Below are 13,140 nucleotides of genomic sequence, written 5' to 3' on the forward strand. Positions count from 1 at the left end.
GTAGGAAGAATATGAACTCACCTATAAATGGAGAAGGGCGCTATGGATTTTATAAGAGAAGCCACAGCTCCAACTTTAGCAGCTTCTACGGCCCCAAACGCCCTGTACTTCACGCTTTCCCCATAGCTGATGTAAGGCTGGTTGTAAACAACAATCTTGCCTTTGGCTTCAGCAGCTCTAGAGTGGAGCTCTTCAAAAGAAGTCACGAGCAGGACTTCTGCTGTAATTCCTGAAAAATAGTACAACAACATATATGTTTACCCAAATATCTTCATTAAGGTATGATTACATAACATTGCATGGAACTGGTACAACATTTCAATTTCCAGCTTCTTAATTATGAAAACCTGCAATCGACGCTACATATTAAATTGTTCTTAATTTGCATACTGTGTGCCAGACACATGTTTCTGCTTGCCCAGTTCATAAACGGTGTTCAACAAATCAAAAAGTAGTTACGTACATGGTTGTATGTGAACTTGTCCAAAATCCAACATATATAAAATGGTTCTGACGAACTTATTTCGCCGAACCATAGTTGACAAGTTTTTCTTTTAGAATGACTTTAAACAGGTTGGCAAAACCAACCTTGCAAATGTCATTCTTGAAGAAACTTTCTCTTCTTCATGTTTAATTTTCGTTGTGCGGCTTTTAATGGTTCCCCCTTTAAAGCCATCCCTGTTATAGAGACCCTATATCCTGCCTTCCACGCTCAGATTTAGTTCAAATTCCTTAGTCTCTTCCACAGTTTACCTGTTCTTTTTTCTTTTTTTCAATCCTTGTACTCCTGCTCCCAATATTCTGACTTTTACATATTCCTCTTACTCCCCTCCTGCTTTACTCCCATTCTTTACAAACCCCTTAATACAATTTTACTCCCTTTTTCAAACCCAGTAACCTGTTAAAGTGTCATTGCTTTTTCAAACCCCTTACTGCGTCTCCCAGTTTACTCTCTTTTTAACAAACTGCTTCCTCCCTCTCCACCTTTACTCTCTTTTTTAGAAACCCAATTCTCCCTTTACACTTTACTCCAATCATTATAAGATCAGTTACTCATCCACCCCCTTTACTAACATTTTACAAACCCCATTCTTCACTTCCTGATGTACTCCCTTTTATTTTTGTACTAACCCCTTACTCCCTGTCCTGCTGTATTTGTGCTTAACAAAAAACATCTATGTGCCCTCACACTTTACACCCATTTATGTATTTTTACAATCCTGTTACTACCATTCCCATTGTATTCCCTTATTTATATACTCCTTGCCCCTACCCATGCTACTCTGTCCGGTATGCACTACTCATTTCCCATTTTACCTCTTTCGCATGCATTGTCTACTTTCTCTATATTTAAGTTTTCCACAAAAACATTTTATTTTCTTGGGAAGGTAGTTCATCATTTTAACTTTTTTACTAAAGGAATGTTTCTTCAGCCTGTTCTCGTCAGGCTGACTTGCTTCGTTTTAGGAATTTGTCAAAATGACAGATTACCCATTCACATAGGTTCCCTACAGTAGGGTTTCCAGATCCTTACTAGGTCCACTGCTCAGTTCTAGTGTCTGAGAGGAAGACCAGCTCAATAAGACATTTCAGTTCATGGGGAGCGCGGGCAGGGCATAGCTGGCATAAGCGACTCCTCGCCGTTAAGGCAACGCGTGCCCGAACACAGCAGTATAAAAAATACAGGCATAGCATAAGAAGAGCAGCGTGAATGACCACAAAAACTTACTGCCCATAGCCTATTGAGTTCTCTCACCTGCAGTCAGACAGGAAAACAAGCAGGCTCGGAGGTTGGTGGGAGGGGTTTTTATAAAAAAAAAAGAGAAAACAGGCTAGCGTGTTAGGGGCCTGTTGGGAGCCGGGACCGCTACATACAGTAATGACTGGGATGAGGAGGACTTTAATCGGGGTAGTGAAGACTACCGGTAAGTAACAGTAATACTTTGCCACTAATTCAAAACTGGTGGTAACCCTTAGTAAATGGGATGGGGTCCCCATATGAGCCCGGCCCCTTTGAGATCAACCAGTTTTAAATAAGTAAGTTCAATACAACCCCCTGCTCTGCACCACCCCTCTCCCACACCCAACATGGATATACATTGTATCATTCTGCGGGAGATCATCCATCACACGTTACATCCCAATTAGCCCTCTGTAGCTCGGTCAACCTGAGTGAGAATATCCTTCAATGGAGACAGGCAGTCATCCCACTGTTCCATGAGGTTACACCTCCCATACCTGGCTTGTGCGCCAGCTCGGACTGAGAGCTCTGCAGAGGCCCAGCAAACCATATCTGTCTGCCATGCTGTAATTGGGGAGGGTGGGGCGAGGCAGTCGTCGCCTTCCAAAACATGGCAATGCGACATTTCGCAAGTATGAGTGCTAAACCTTGGAAGTTCATCAGTTGTTTTATCTTTTTTGCTATCACTCCTACATTGAGGATGCAACGAGTGGGATCTCGCAGTAGGACATAATTCATAATAGCAGAGATACAGGAGGTCATCGTTTGCCAGTAATCTGAAATCACCGGGCACAGCCACAACACATAGATAAAGTCTGCCTCAACCTGCTGACGTTTTGGATGCAGTGCCCTCGTGCACGGGTAAATTTTGCTTATCCTATCTGGTGAAAGATATGTATGATGTAGGTAGTTAAATTGAGTAAAATGGAATGGATATTCCACGTAATTATTTTGCCGGACTCCAAACACTTCTGCAGAATCTTTCAGCTCCATGGACGGTTTGTCCTCCCACCACCCCTTAGGGGTCGGGAAGCAAGAATCAGAGGGTTCCCGACTGAGAGCCCCATAAATGGTAGAGGATTGCCACCTCGTGCTTGCTATGGTCAGCAACGCGAGCATCAGCTCCAAGGGGGGCAGTATAAGAATGTTAAACAAAATATGTTTTACTATTAGGCAGTGGTCCTGACCACTGCCTGCTCTTATAAATATGAGAAATAAACGATTTATTTTTTGAAGCAGATACCATTTTCCTTTAAGAAAATGGGCTGCATTAAAACATTTTTAAAAAGATTGCTTTATTAAAAAGCAATCACAGACTATGGGCCATATGTATGAACACATTTTCCCATAGACACAGAATGGGTAAAATCCTTTGATACATATGGCCCATAGTGGCCTGTTGACCCCAGCTGGCCACCATCCCTGTGGTGGTTGCAATTCCTAGTGGGTCGCAAATTGCAACCAACCTCATTAAAGGTGGGATGATTTCTTATCCACTGGGAACAGCAATTTGGAAATCGCAATTTCTAATGTTGATACATCTGGCACTTATAGTCCAGGACCCAGTCCAGGAGTAGCCACCAGCACAGTCCAGTCAGCGTCCACTTGCCACTGGTCAAGGGGTTTCTCCAAGAAAAAGGACTCTTTCAGTGTTTGGTATCCCTGCCAATTGACCCTTGAAGCCAACTTCTTTGCCCCGAGTATAAGTGGAGCAGGCACAGCCCTCAGGTCTACACGCAGGTCACAGTCAGCAGTCTTCTTTCTCTTCTGTACCTCTGCAGGTCCACCTGTGTTCTGAGGATCTGGAGGTGAGGTGCTATTTTTGTACAACACATTAGTCAATTATATGTTTTGTACTTCATCCTCCAGGAGACGGCCCAGAATTTGGTTTTCTAGAGCTCCCAAGCACTAAGGACTTACCACCAGATTCATCAAGAACACATTTTGCTATTCCTTAATAGCGTAAAATACCGATTCGCTATTAAGGAATAGCAAAATGCTATGCATCAAGAAATCACTTAAAAAATAGCGATTTCTAATAATTCCTTAATTGCGACTCGCAAATTGCGAGTCGCAATTAAGGAATATCTCCCCATTCATTCCTATGGGCCTCTAGGCCCATAGGAATGAATGGGAAGACAATCTCAATTTGCTAATTGCAATTAGCGATTTGCAAATTGAGATTGCGATTTCAAAGGTGCAGGGGTGTCCAAAGGACACCCCGTTGCACCCCTGAAATTGATGTGTGCAAATATGTTACGCACACACATGCCCTGTGTGTGCGCAACATGAAACTTTGAAAAATGCACAAAAGTGCATTTTTCAAAGTTTTTGCAAATTACCATGAAGCTGTACTTCATTGTAATTTGCGTGCCCTAATAGCGAATTCGCTATTTTTTCCACTTTCATGCATTGCATTTAAGGAATCTCAATTTGAGATTCCTTAAATGCAAAGAATCGCAATTTAGCGAATTCTTAATTAGCGATTTTTGCATTTGGGATGATGCATACCAAATGCAAAAATACCGGTAGCAAAGGGGCAGATTCTGAGAATCTGCCCCTTTGCGAGCGGATTTAAGCTTGATGAATCTAGCTGTTAGTCAATGTGCCAACCTGAGACAACTGAACTGCAACAACAACACACTTAGCAATATTTGATTTAGATGTGTTTCAGATAATGATCAATCCTATAAAAGCATTCAAGTGGTTATGAGCTATATAAATATCAATCACAGGCCTACATATCTTGATACAACCAATTTCCACGCACTGAAACTTGAGTGCCGTAGCCTCACTTATATTTTATATGCTGATGAGCTGCTCCTAATGAGCATGACTCCCTTGGGGATGAAATGGGTTTTGGACATACTCTTTATTTTCATGTCACAGAGCAAATTGGAAGTAAACTTAACGAAGAATAAAATCGTGAAGTTCAACGAAAAATTAAGAACACATGATTCATTGTACATTAATAGCACAAAGGTTACTTGTGACGCACAGTATAAATATCTTGGGGTAATATTCGATGCCAGGCACAGTATAAATATCTTGGGGTAATATTCGATGCCAGGGGCATGTTCACACCGCACCTCGAAACAATAAAATATACAAGTGCTTCCCTGATTGCAGGTTTCATAACTCTTTTAAGATCATTGGAGGGCCGATTATGGGTGCCCTGCAGAAGGTGATGGCCGCCAAATTCCTTCTAAGAGTTTCATTCGGCTGAGAAATCTTACCTGGCTGGGTAGCAAGGCAGTTAGATCTATTATTGGCTAAAGCGTATAAGACTGTGTACCGGCTTCCAAATCATACTTCACAGGCCAAGTTATGCTGACAAAGCCATCCCTGGCACCAAAACGTTCTTTCCTTAAGATGCGCTATAAATTTAAATCTTGCAGATGAAAATTCGCTAGCATCTGTCAAGAAATAAATAAACAGAGCTAGAGGTTAATATTCAGTTGGTCTGTACATGAAGCTGAACACAGTAGCGTCGGTGTTAGGGGAGAGTGGCCGGTCAGGGTGGGAGGAGAGGCGACAACAAAAAAGGGGGGGGAGTACTTACCTGCAGCCCACCGCATCGCCAGTCTTCTGCTCCTCTGGAGGCTCCACTGCTGGCACAGGCTCCCAGACTCCACTGCGGCCAATCCTGAAGCTGCTCTCGTTCATGAGAGCAGCTTCAGGATTGGCCTGAGCGCCGATGATTTGCACTCCCAGGGAGCCTGGGAGCTTGTGCTTGTCTCCAACCCAGGAACGCAGCTGAGTTGGAGAGAGCTTCAGTGCACATGACGGTTTGGCTGGTCTCAGACAACCGGCCAAACCGACATGCGCACTGATAACAGTGCATACCACTCCCTTTGGTGTCTGTTATCCCGCTGGCCCCAACCCCAAGACTCCATGAAACAAAACAAAACGGTTATGAACCCAGGATTATTATCATTTTATTTTTCTTTCTTTTAACGCTGTTGGAAGGGAGGGAGACTCTCCTTCGCCATAGCGGAGGAGCCGCCGCTAGCTTTATAATCATTGCAAGCATCCAACCTGCAGGAAGCCGGGAAATCACTATTTGCATTTCAAAAACAACTTAACAACGTGACCAAAAAGCTCTCTCCGCGAGAGGACAAAGCCAGGCTAGCAAAGAGGGCACGTTCCAAGCAAGTCTTCAATACTAACAGGACCCTTAAGCCCCAGCACTAAATGGACCAAGGGTATATGTACTACATAAAGCTGCAGTTTATACGACTTCTGCTAGGTATCCATCCAACACTGGATACAATGCCGCTCTAGCTAACAGTTACCTGTAGGTTGTGCAGTTCTGGGAAAGCCCTGTAATATTGCCAGAACGAAGAGAGCCCTACGAGGCGTACTTAATCAAATCATAATATGAACATGTAGACAAGGCCTCATTATACCATTTAACCCTGAGTATCCCCAATTAAATGGGTAAATATATAGCAACATTTAGCTAAAGGTAAAAGCCCTTGAGGAGCAGAGCTGATTTTCAAACACATATACCTTATGTGCAATATCTACAATGCCAACTGCTCTGTTCCCCTCGATACCACTAGCAATGGAAGCTTGTTCCCATGTTAAAAACCTATTGCAGGCCAAGATAGAACCTAGTTATTCACCGCCACAGTAAAAAGTGTTTTGTTGCTTTTAAGTGGACAAACATTTCACAATCTTTATAAATTAGCAACATCTTGACCTGAGATGACTTCTCTGTCTAGCGGATCAGTCTGCCCTATTGCTGTCAGCATACCGGTACAATCTGTAAAACATAGGTATACATTGCTACTCATACTTGGGTAAACTTGATAAGCAGTTTTACTATTAAATATCTTTTCTTTCTCTTCCATAGGATCCAATTGCCAGTATATCTGACTGTGTCCGACTGTGTAAAGGTGTTTTCTGGTTGTTGATATTTTTCTTCATACATTTTCATTTATTTTATTTAAGTGCACCGTAGAACTCACAACAACCAGGACATCCACTCAACTTGCAAGAAGGATTTTCCTGTATCTCTTTCATTTTTCAGTACCCAAGATAAAAGCATTCTAAACTAATTTACTGGAAGCACAACTTTTCATATTACACAGGTCTAGTATCCAAATTATACACAACTTGATCTAGACAGAGAAATTAGCAATGCCCTTTTAGCTAAGTGCCATCAAATTCTTCCCAACACCTGAAGACTCACAACTGTGATGCTGCCATATGTGATGCACAATATGTATCCTATTTATATAGACAATCTCGCAGGAGGTAGAAACCTATCCAATTATTTTTTAGATGACTGGTTGAGGCAGACCATTAGTGTGCTGGACCTTTTGAATTTCTGGTGTATGTGTTGAAATAAATCCATTAAGGGAATCTGCCACCCTTAGTGTCTGCATTCATGCTGTAGACCCAACACTGGTTGTAACACAATGGGAGGATGAAGGATTCACTGTATGCTTTCAAACCCTTCAATAAATCCTCCAAGCCTCAGAGCGTGTTGGCAGAACCATGTCCTACATCCTTACTTAAGACACATATTGATGCTCTCACAAGGGAATCAAGGAAGAGATTTAGACATTTCTCAATCAAAGCAAGGCTGTGTGTCTACATTCTTAAAATATGCGACTATATCCCTCATGACAAATAAACCCAGAACATATCCTGAGGACTTGGACAAACACGTCCAGTCTCCTTTTCTCATCAGGATCATGAAAGGGGGTCACATAACAAGTCCGCAGCTTCAAGGAATCAAACTCACTCCTCCACATGGTCAGATTTGATTTAGATCGACATCATCATCATTAATCAACTATTATGGCACTAAATCCCTGTTTGGTGCAGCCCCTAAATACATCAAGGAACGTTTGAAGCCTTATGAACCGGACCGTCAGCTTCGTTCATCACAGGTTAGTCTCCTTGTTTTTCCCCGTGTCAGTATGGCGACTTTTGGTGGCAGAGCCTTTTCAGTCTGTGTTCCCCAGATGTGGAACAAGCTACCAGATAACATGCGCAAGGAAGATAGACTGTTTCCATTTAGGAAAAGGCTTAAGACGATGCTGTTTTTAGAGGCATTTGATTAGGTCCATTAGGTTAGTCGTCAGGCTCCAGGGGCAAAAAGGAACTCGGACGGCCGCTCCATGGCACAGCGCTTAGAGACCTTTTTGGTGATTAGCGCTCTACAAATGTAATAATAATAATAAACAAATCCACATAGGGCATCCACACGATATAGGAGTTAATGAGGTATCTTTCATAAAGTATCCACAAGGAAACCGAAAGTGAGTTCCTGAGCTTATTTTAATAATTTGAAAAAACGGCCATCTGTCTGAGATTGCAATACTTTTGGCTCATTTGTAAGCAGACTTTTTTTCTGATTACAATGTTATGTTTGGAAAAATACAGTTTTAGTCTATGTGTCAAGTGCAGTTGCACATCACCATGTATGGCTCTGAAGGTCAAGGTTAGACCTTGAAATGTATGCATGTCTTTAGTCGAAGCCAGCAAAGTTTCTTTTCTGTGGTTGTTATATGAATGGTCTTGGCGATGACACCCACTGTTCTGGCAGCTGTGGTTTGCATCTCTTTTAGTTTTCATTGTGGGGGCTCTAACAGGAGAACATTATAATAAGCCACTTGAAATCCACAATTGCTCTTACTATAGAAGCTTCTTGTCACAAAATAGGCAGATGTGGCAGAGCACCTTGATATGATTATGAGAAAGGCAATCTAAAGGAACCGAGAACTCTGGCGGATATCAGGAAAGGTTTACACAATTATCTTGAACTATTCTAAAGCCAAGATGCACTTCACTTTTTGGCAGCATAGGATGCAGAGAATATGACTTACTTTAGCACTGCTGGGTAAAAGGCATGTGTAAGCAGGCACAACTCTCCAATGGATCCTGAGATCCATTCCCAGCCAAGGCTAATAGATCCAGGTCTATTCTGTGTCATCCTCAGCAAAAAGTGTCCCAGCTCTATATACAGGCTACCTTAGCCACATCTAAAGAGCCAAATGTATTTAGAAGCTAGGAAAATCCACATTAAACTTAAGAATAAACTTGAATACAAAAAAATATGTTTCTCCTAGGAACAACGCCTACTGGAGGTCGTAGAGTTACCTGTGCCATAAATACAAAGACCATTCACCTGGCCTTAAGAACAGTGGTAGCAAAATCCTTCTAGGAATTAAGTTTAATACCAAGCAGTCAAGTAAAGTATCAGCATTTAGTTCAAGACATGGAGTAAATCTTCAGAGCTCTAGTGTATGGAAGGAGAAATGGTCCAGTGGCTTAGATCTGGACTTTGGAATCTAGCACTTGACTGAAAATCATCTGATTTGGACACACTTCTTAAGCTCCTTATGACGTAAATTGTAAATATGTATAAAAAATTATGTAATTCTAAATAAGTAAAATATAATGTCTCTGCTAAAACTGTAAAATGCTCTATTGATGTGCGGTGCTCTGTTGGGACCTAACAAGCCTGGTGCAATAAAAATACCAATATACTTACATGATCAATCAATCAAACAGTAAATCTGTAGAGCGCTACTTGTCACCCATGAGGGTATCCTGGTGCTGGCAGAGTCCAGTTGATTAGGCGAATAGTCAGGTCTTCAGGGACTTTTGAAACTCTGGAAGAGATAGGGAAGTCCATAGATGAAAGGGTAACTCGTTCCATGTCTTCGGTGCTGGGTAGGAGAAGGACTGACCTCCGCAGCTGCTACGTCAGATGCGAAGGGTGAGGGTTAGAGAAAGAGGCGTGGAGCGGAGGTGTCTGGTGGGCTGATGGAAGTCCAGGCGGTGGTTCAAATTGGTGAGTCTGCAGTTATGTAGGGTCTTGTATGCGTGAATCAGGAGCTTGAACTGGCATATTTTCAGAACAGGGAGCTATGGAGTTCCCTGGGGTAGGGGGTGATGTGGGTTCATCTAGGGAGATGCAGGACGAGTCTGGCTGTGGCATTCTGTACTGTCTGCAGTCATCAGAGGTGAGCAGCTATCCCTGCTTGGAGAGCGGTGTCGTAGTACAGTCTGCTGGAGATTAGGGCCTGGATGATGGTTCATCTTGAGCTTTGGGGTAGCCATTTGAATATCTTATGAAGCAGGAGGAGGATGAAGAAGCAGGAGAGGAGGAGGATGAAGAAGCAGGAGAGGAGAAGGAGACAGAGTTGACCTGAGTCATCATGGTTAGCTTGTTGCCTAGAATGATGCCTAGGTTCCTAGCGTGGTCAGTGGTGGTAGGAGTAGGTCCGAGTTCTGAGGACCAGCAGGATGCGTCCCATGGGGAGCATTTGTTTCCGAAAACCAGTCCCTCTGTCTTGTCTGTGTTGAGCTTCAGGCAGTTGTCCTTCATTGAGTTGATGATGTCTGTCATGAAGTTGTGGACATTGGTCTTCATGTTGGTGGTGTCTTTGCAGAGGGAAAGGATGAGTTGTGTGTCATCAGCGTAGGATATGATGTTGAGTCAATGGGTTTTGGTTTTGCTGGACAGCGATGTCATTTATGTGTTGAAGAGGGTGGGAGGTGAGTCAATTGCACTCGTGTCTGCACTTCTAATACTTTTCTGACTGAATTGTCTGGAGCATCAAAAGATACATAGAAACTATAAAACATTCCAAATCATGCATCCAATATTATGCTTTATTCTGAGAAAGTCAGATCACATCACACTGGGCCTGAAAGAACTTCACTGGCTTTGAATGAACAAAGAATCAAAATAAAACGTCTTTGCCCAACTAACAAAATCATTGGAGAATATAGAAGTGAAAACCTATGTAAACTTGCCACCCCTTACACCCTAAGGCGAAACCAGAGGTCCTTCAGCTCCACCCTGATCAAGCCTGTTAAATACAAGAGGAAGCATCATAGAGAAAAAAACATTATAATACATTGTACATCCTCTAAAGATGCTCTGAACCCCAACTGTAGACCTCTGAACAACCTGACGTCCTTAAAGAAGGCACTTAAGACATTCCTTTTCAAGAAGCCTTACTTGAACAGTCGGTCACTGGTGGGATTATCCAACAACTCTATAAATGGCTAGCTCCCTTGACTGGCATCCATAGCCCCTCTTGACTCAAATTTGATAACTCTGTTTATGTAGCGACAATGCTGAAAACCATTTATAGCAGGGAGACAATGTGTGCATGGTCCAATACTTCCATTTACTTAGCAGTGCACAGTAGGCATGTGGGTGGTATACAAAATGAATAAATGTACTTGATCAGCTAATATCTAGTCATCCACTGACACTGGTATGCCAGATTATCAAGTGCAAAAAAATAGAGATGGCTAAAATATTGACAACCAGAACATTGTGACACATACATCAAAGTACAGATTTTCTATTATTGACAACACATCTATATACCTTGAAGATATATGTATTGTCAAGTACATGTATATTCAGTTACGTATAGTGCACTTATGCTTACCCATGTATAATGATCTTCATGATATTCTGTCACTATTTAAATATCTGGTCAATATTTAAAACTCACTATTGTGGTGTCATGCACCAGTGGAGTTTGGGAAAGCCCATCCGATCCCTACATACAGTACTAATGTCAAGTATGTGTACCTGCAATCTCTTCTCTTGGCACTTACAACAACAAATTGAGAATAATTGGTGTGATTGATTAAAATTGAGACACTATGAGTGCAAGGGTACTAGAACAGGATAAGATGATGGACTCATGTTGTCAATCCAAAACAACCTTCCCAATCATGTCCTGTCAATGTGGAGATACTGAAATGGGGAAGAATGGGGGAAAGTGTTGAAGAAACGCCAATTACAACTGGACTAGAATTTAAAAAGGGAAAAAACAGCTTGAGATTGCTCAAGGTCCAAGGAAACAAATAAGTAAAATAGTGCCTCTCTAGGAACAAAAGGAAAAGACTACCAGTTCCCACTCTATCAACTCAATATGACAAAACAAATAAATGCAATAATTATTACAGCTTCAAACTAATCTGACATACGCCTTCATATGGCCCTTGGGGTCCAGATCACCAGGAGACAATTGTTCACCCCACTAAGATCAGAGCACACTGCTCAGAGGAGGCAAGTGGAAAAGATGAGTACAAACTGGATTAGAATGAGAACTAAGGCGAAACTAGACCCGAACAGTTCCTAAGCAAAAGAGGGTCCTGGGGCACAAACATGAAGGGTGCAGAGGCATAGCGAGTCATGAGTCACTCGAACACCAAGTCCTGCAACAGACTAATGTTGCAATGCATTCAAGCCTTTCCATGAATAAATCTTATACTGCCCCAGAGACCTGACTTGCAGTTGCACTCTTGACACCTGCTAGAACCAGCAGCTTGTGCCACAGCCACCAAGTACTGGTATTTCATTGATGCCACTGTGGTAACACTGGCTGAAAACATCTCACCATTGGTAGGATTTTACTAAGAGGGACGAGGAGAGGACTAGGGTGTGAGAGGTCGCAAAAGGTGAGAGAGATGGAATCCATTGAGAAGGAGATGAAAGGGTACAGTGTCGGGCTGGAACATCAAGGCGATTGAATCCATGTGAGAATCATAGATAGTGGTATGGCCTAAGAAAGGAAAGGTAGCAGAACTCTGCTCTTCCATCACACATGTGACTATGAACATAGCGACTCAAAGGCTTGTGAGGCTCATTGCAACCCCAGTTCACGAGGATAACAATAAATTTGTGCCAGTGAGGAATACCACGAGCGATCCGTTTGTGTTGGGTTATATACAGGATAAGGAGGGCCAGTATAGTATTTGAAGCCTGGATGGTGAAAGGGGGCTCAAATTCCTATATTTGAAGTTAATGCCTAAGATACGATCCTCAATAGGAATTAATTTGAGATACATGAAGTTAAAGGGTGATTTAGGCACACCCAGCTGCCATACTGAATACAAACAGCGCCTTATCAAATAGAGAGCAAATGCAAAGAGGTTCTAGACAAGATTACTCATTTTTTCCAACTCCTGCGTTTTTTTCTCATTCTAGATCCCCTGCCATGTCACATGCAAAAGAAGTTTCGTAGGGGATGGCATTACACTAATAAGCATTTGCAATGCAACGGGCTCGCATTTGTGAAAATTAGAGCTATTGGAGGTGTAAATTACAATGTTTTTTACTTTAGATTTTTGTTTTAACCACATCATACAATGGACCAAGAACAACACCTGGGAATGACTAGAACACAGCCAGGTCATACAATGAACCAAATACAACTTTAGGCAATGCGCAGAACACAAACTACAAAACAGAGTGGACATTTTTATGGAATGTTATTTGACAAACTGAAAAGCGCTACAGCATAAATACTGGTTTTTGTGTATGTTTTTAAAGACAATGTTCTAATAAACGATAAGGATGCCTAATTTTCTTGCCATATTGACAGTTTTCCATAATAATTGTGAGA

General features: G+C 42.1%; 1 protein-coding gene across 6 annotated transcripts in view; it reads right to left on the reverse strand.

The window, feature by feature from the left end:
- The window catches only part of CPQ (carboxypeptidase Q), a 2,048,903-nt gene that overhangs the window by 1,358,910 nt on the left and 676,853 nt on the right, over window positions 1-13,140 (reverse strand). For all 6 annotated transcript variants that reach the window (XM_078686990.1, XM_078686996.1, XM_078686991.1 and 3 more), the window contains one exon: window positions 22-229. In XM_078686990.1, the coding sequence (XP_078543116.1) occupies window positions 22-229 (208 nt within the window). The remainder of the gene's footprint in view (window positions 1-21; window positions 230-13,140) is intronic.

This window comes from Lissotriton helveticus, chromosome 4_1 (assembly GCF_964261635.1).
Source record: "Lissotriton helveticus chromosome 4_1, aLisHel1.1, whole genome shotgun sequence".
Lineage (NCBI taxonomy): Eukaryota > Metazoa > Chordata > Amphibia > Caudata > Salamandridae > Lissotriton > Lissotriton helveticus.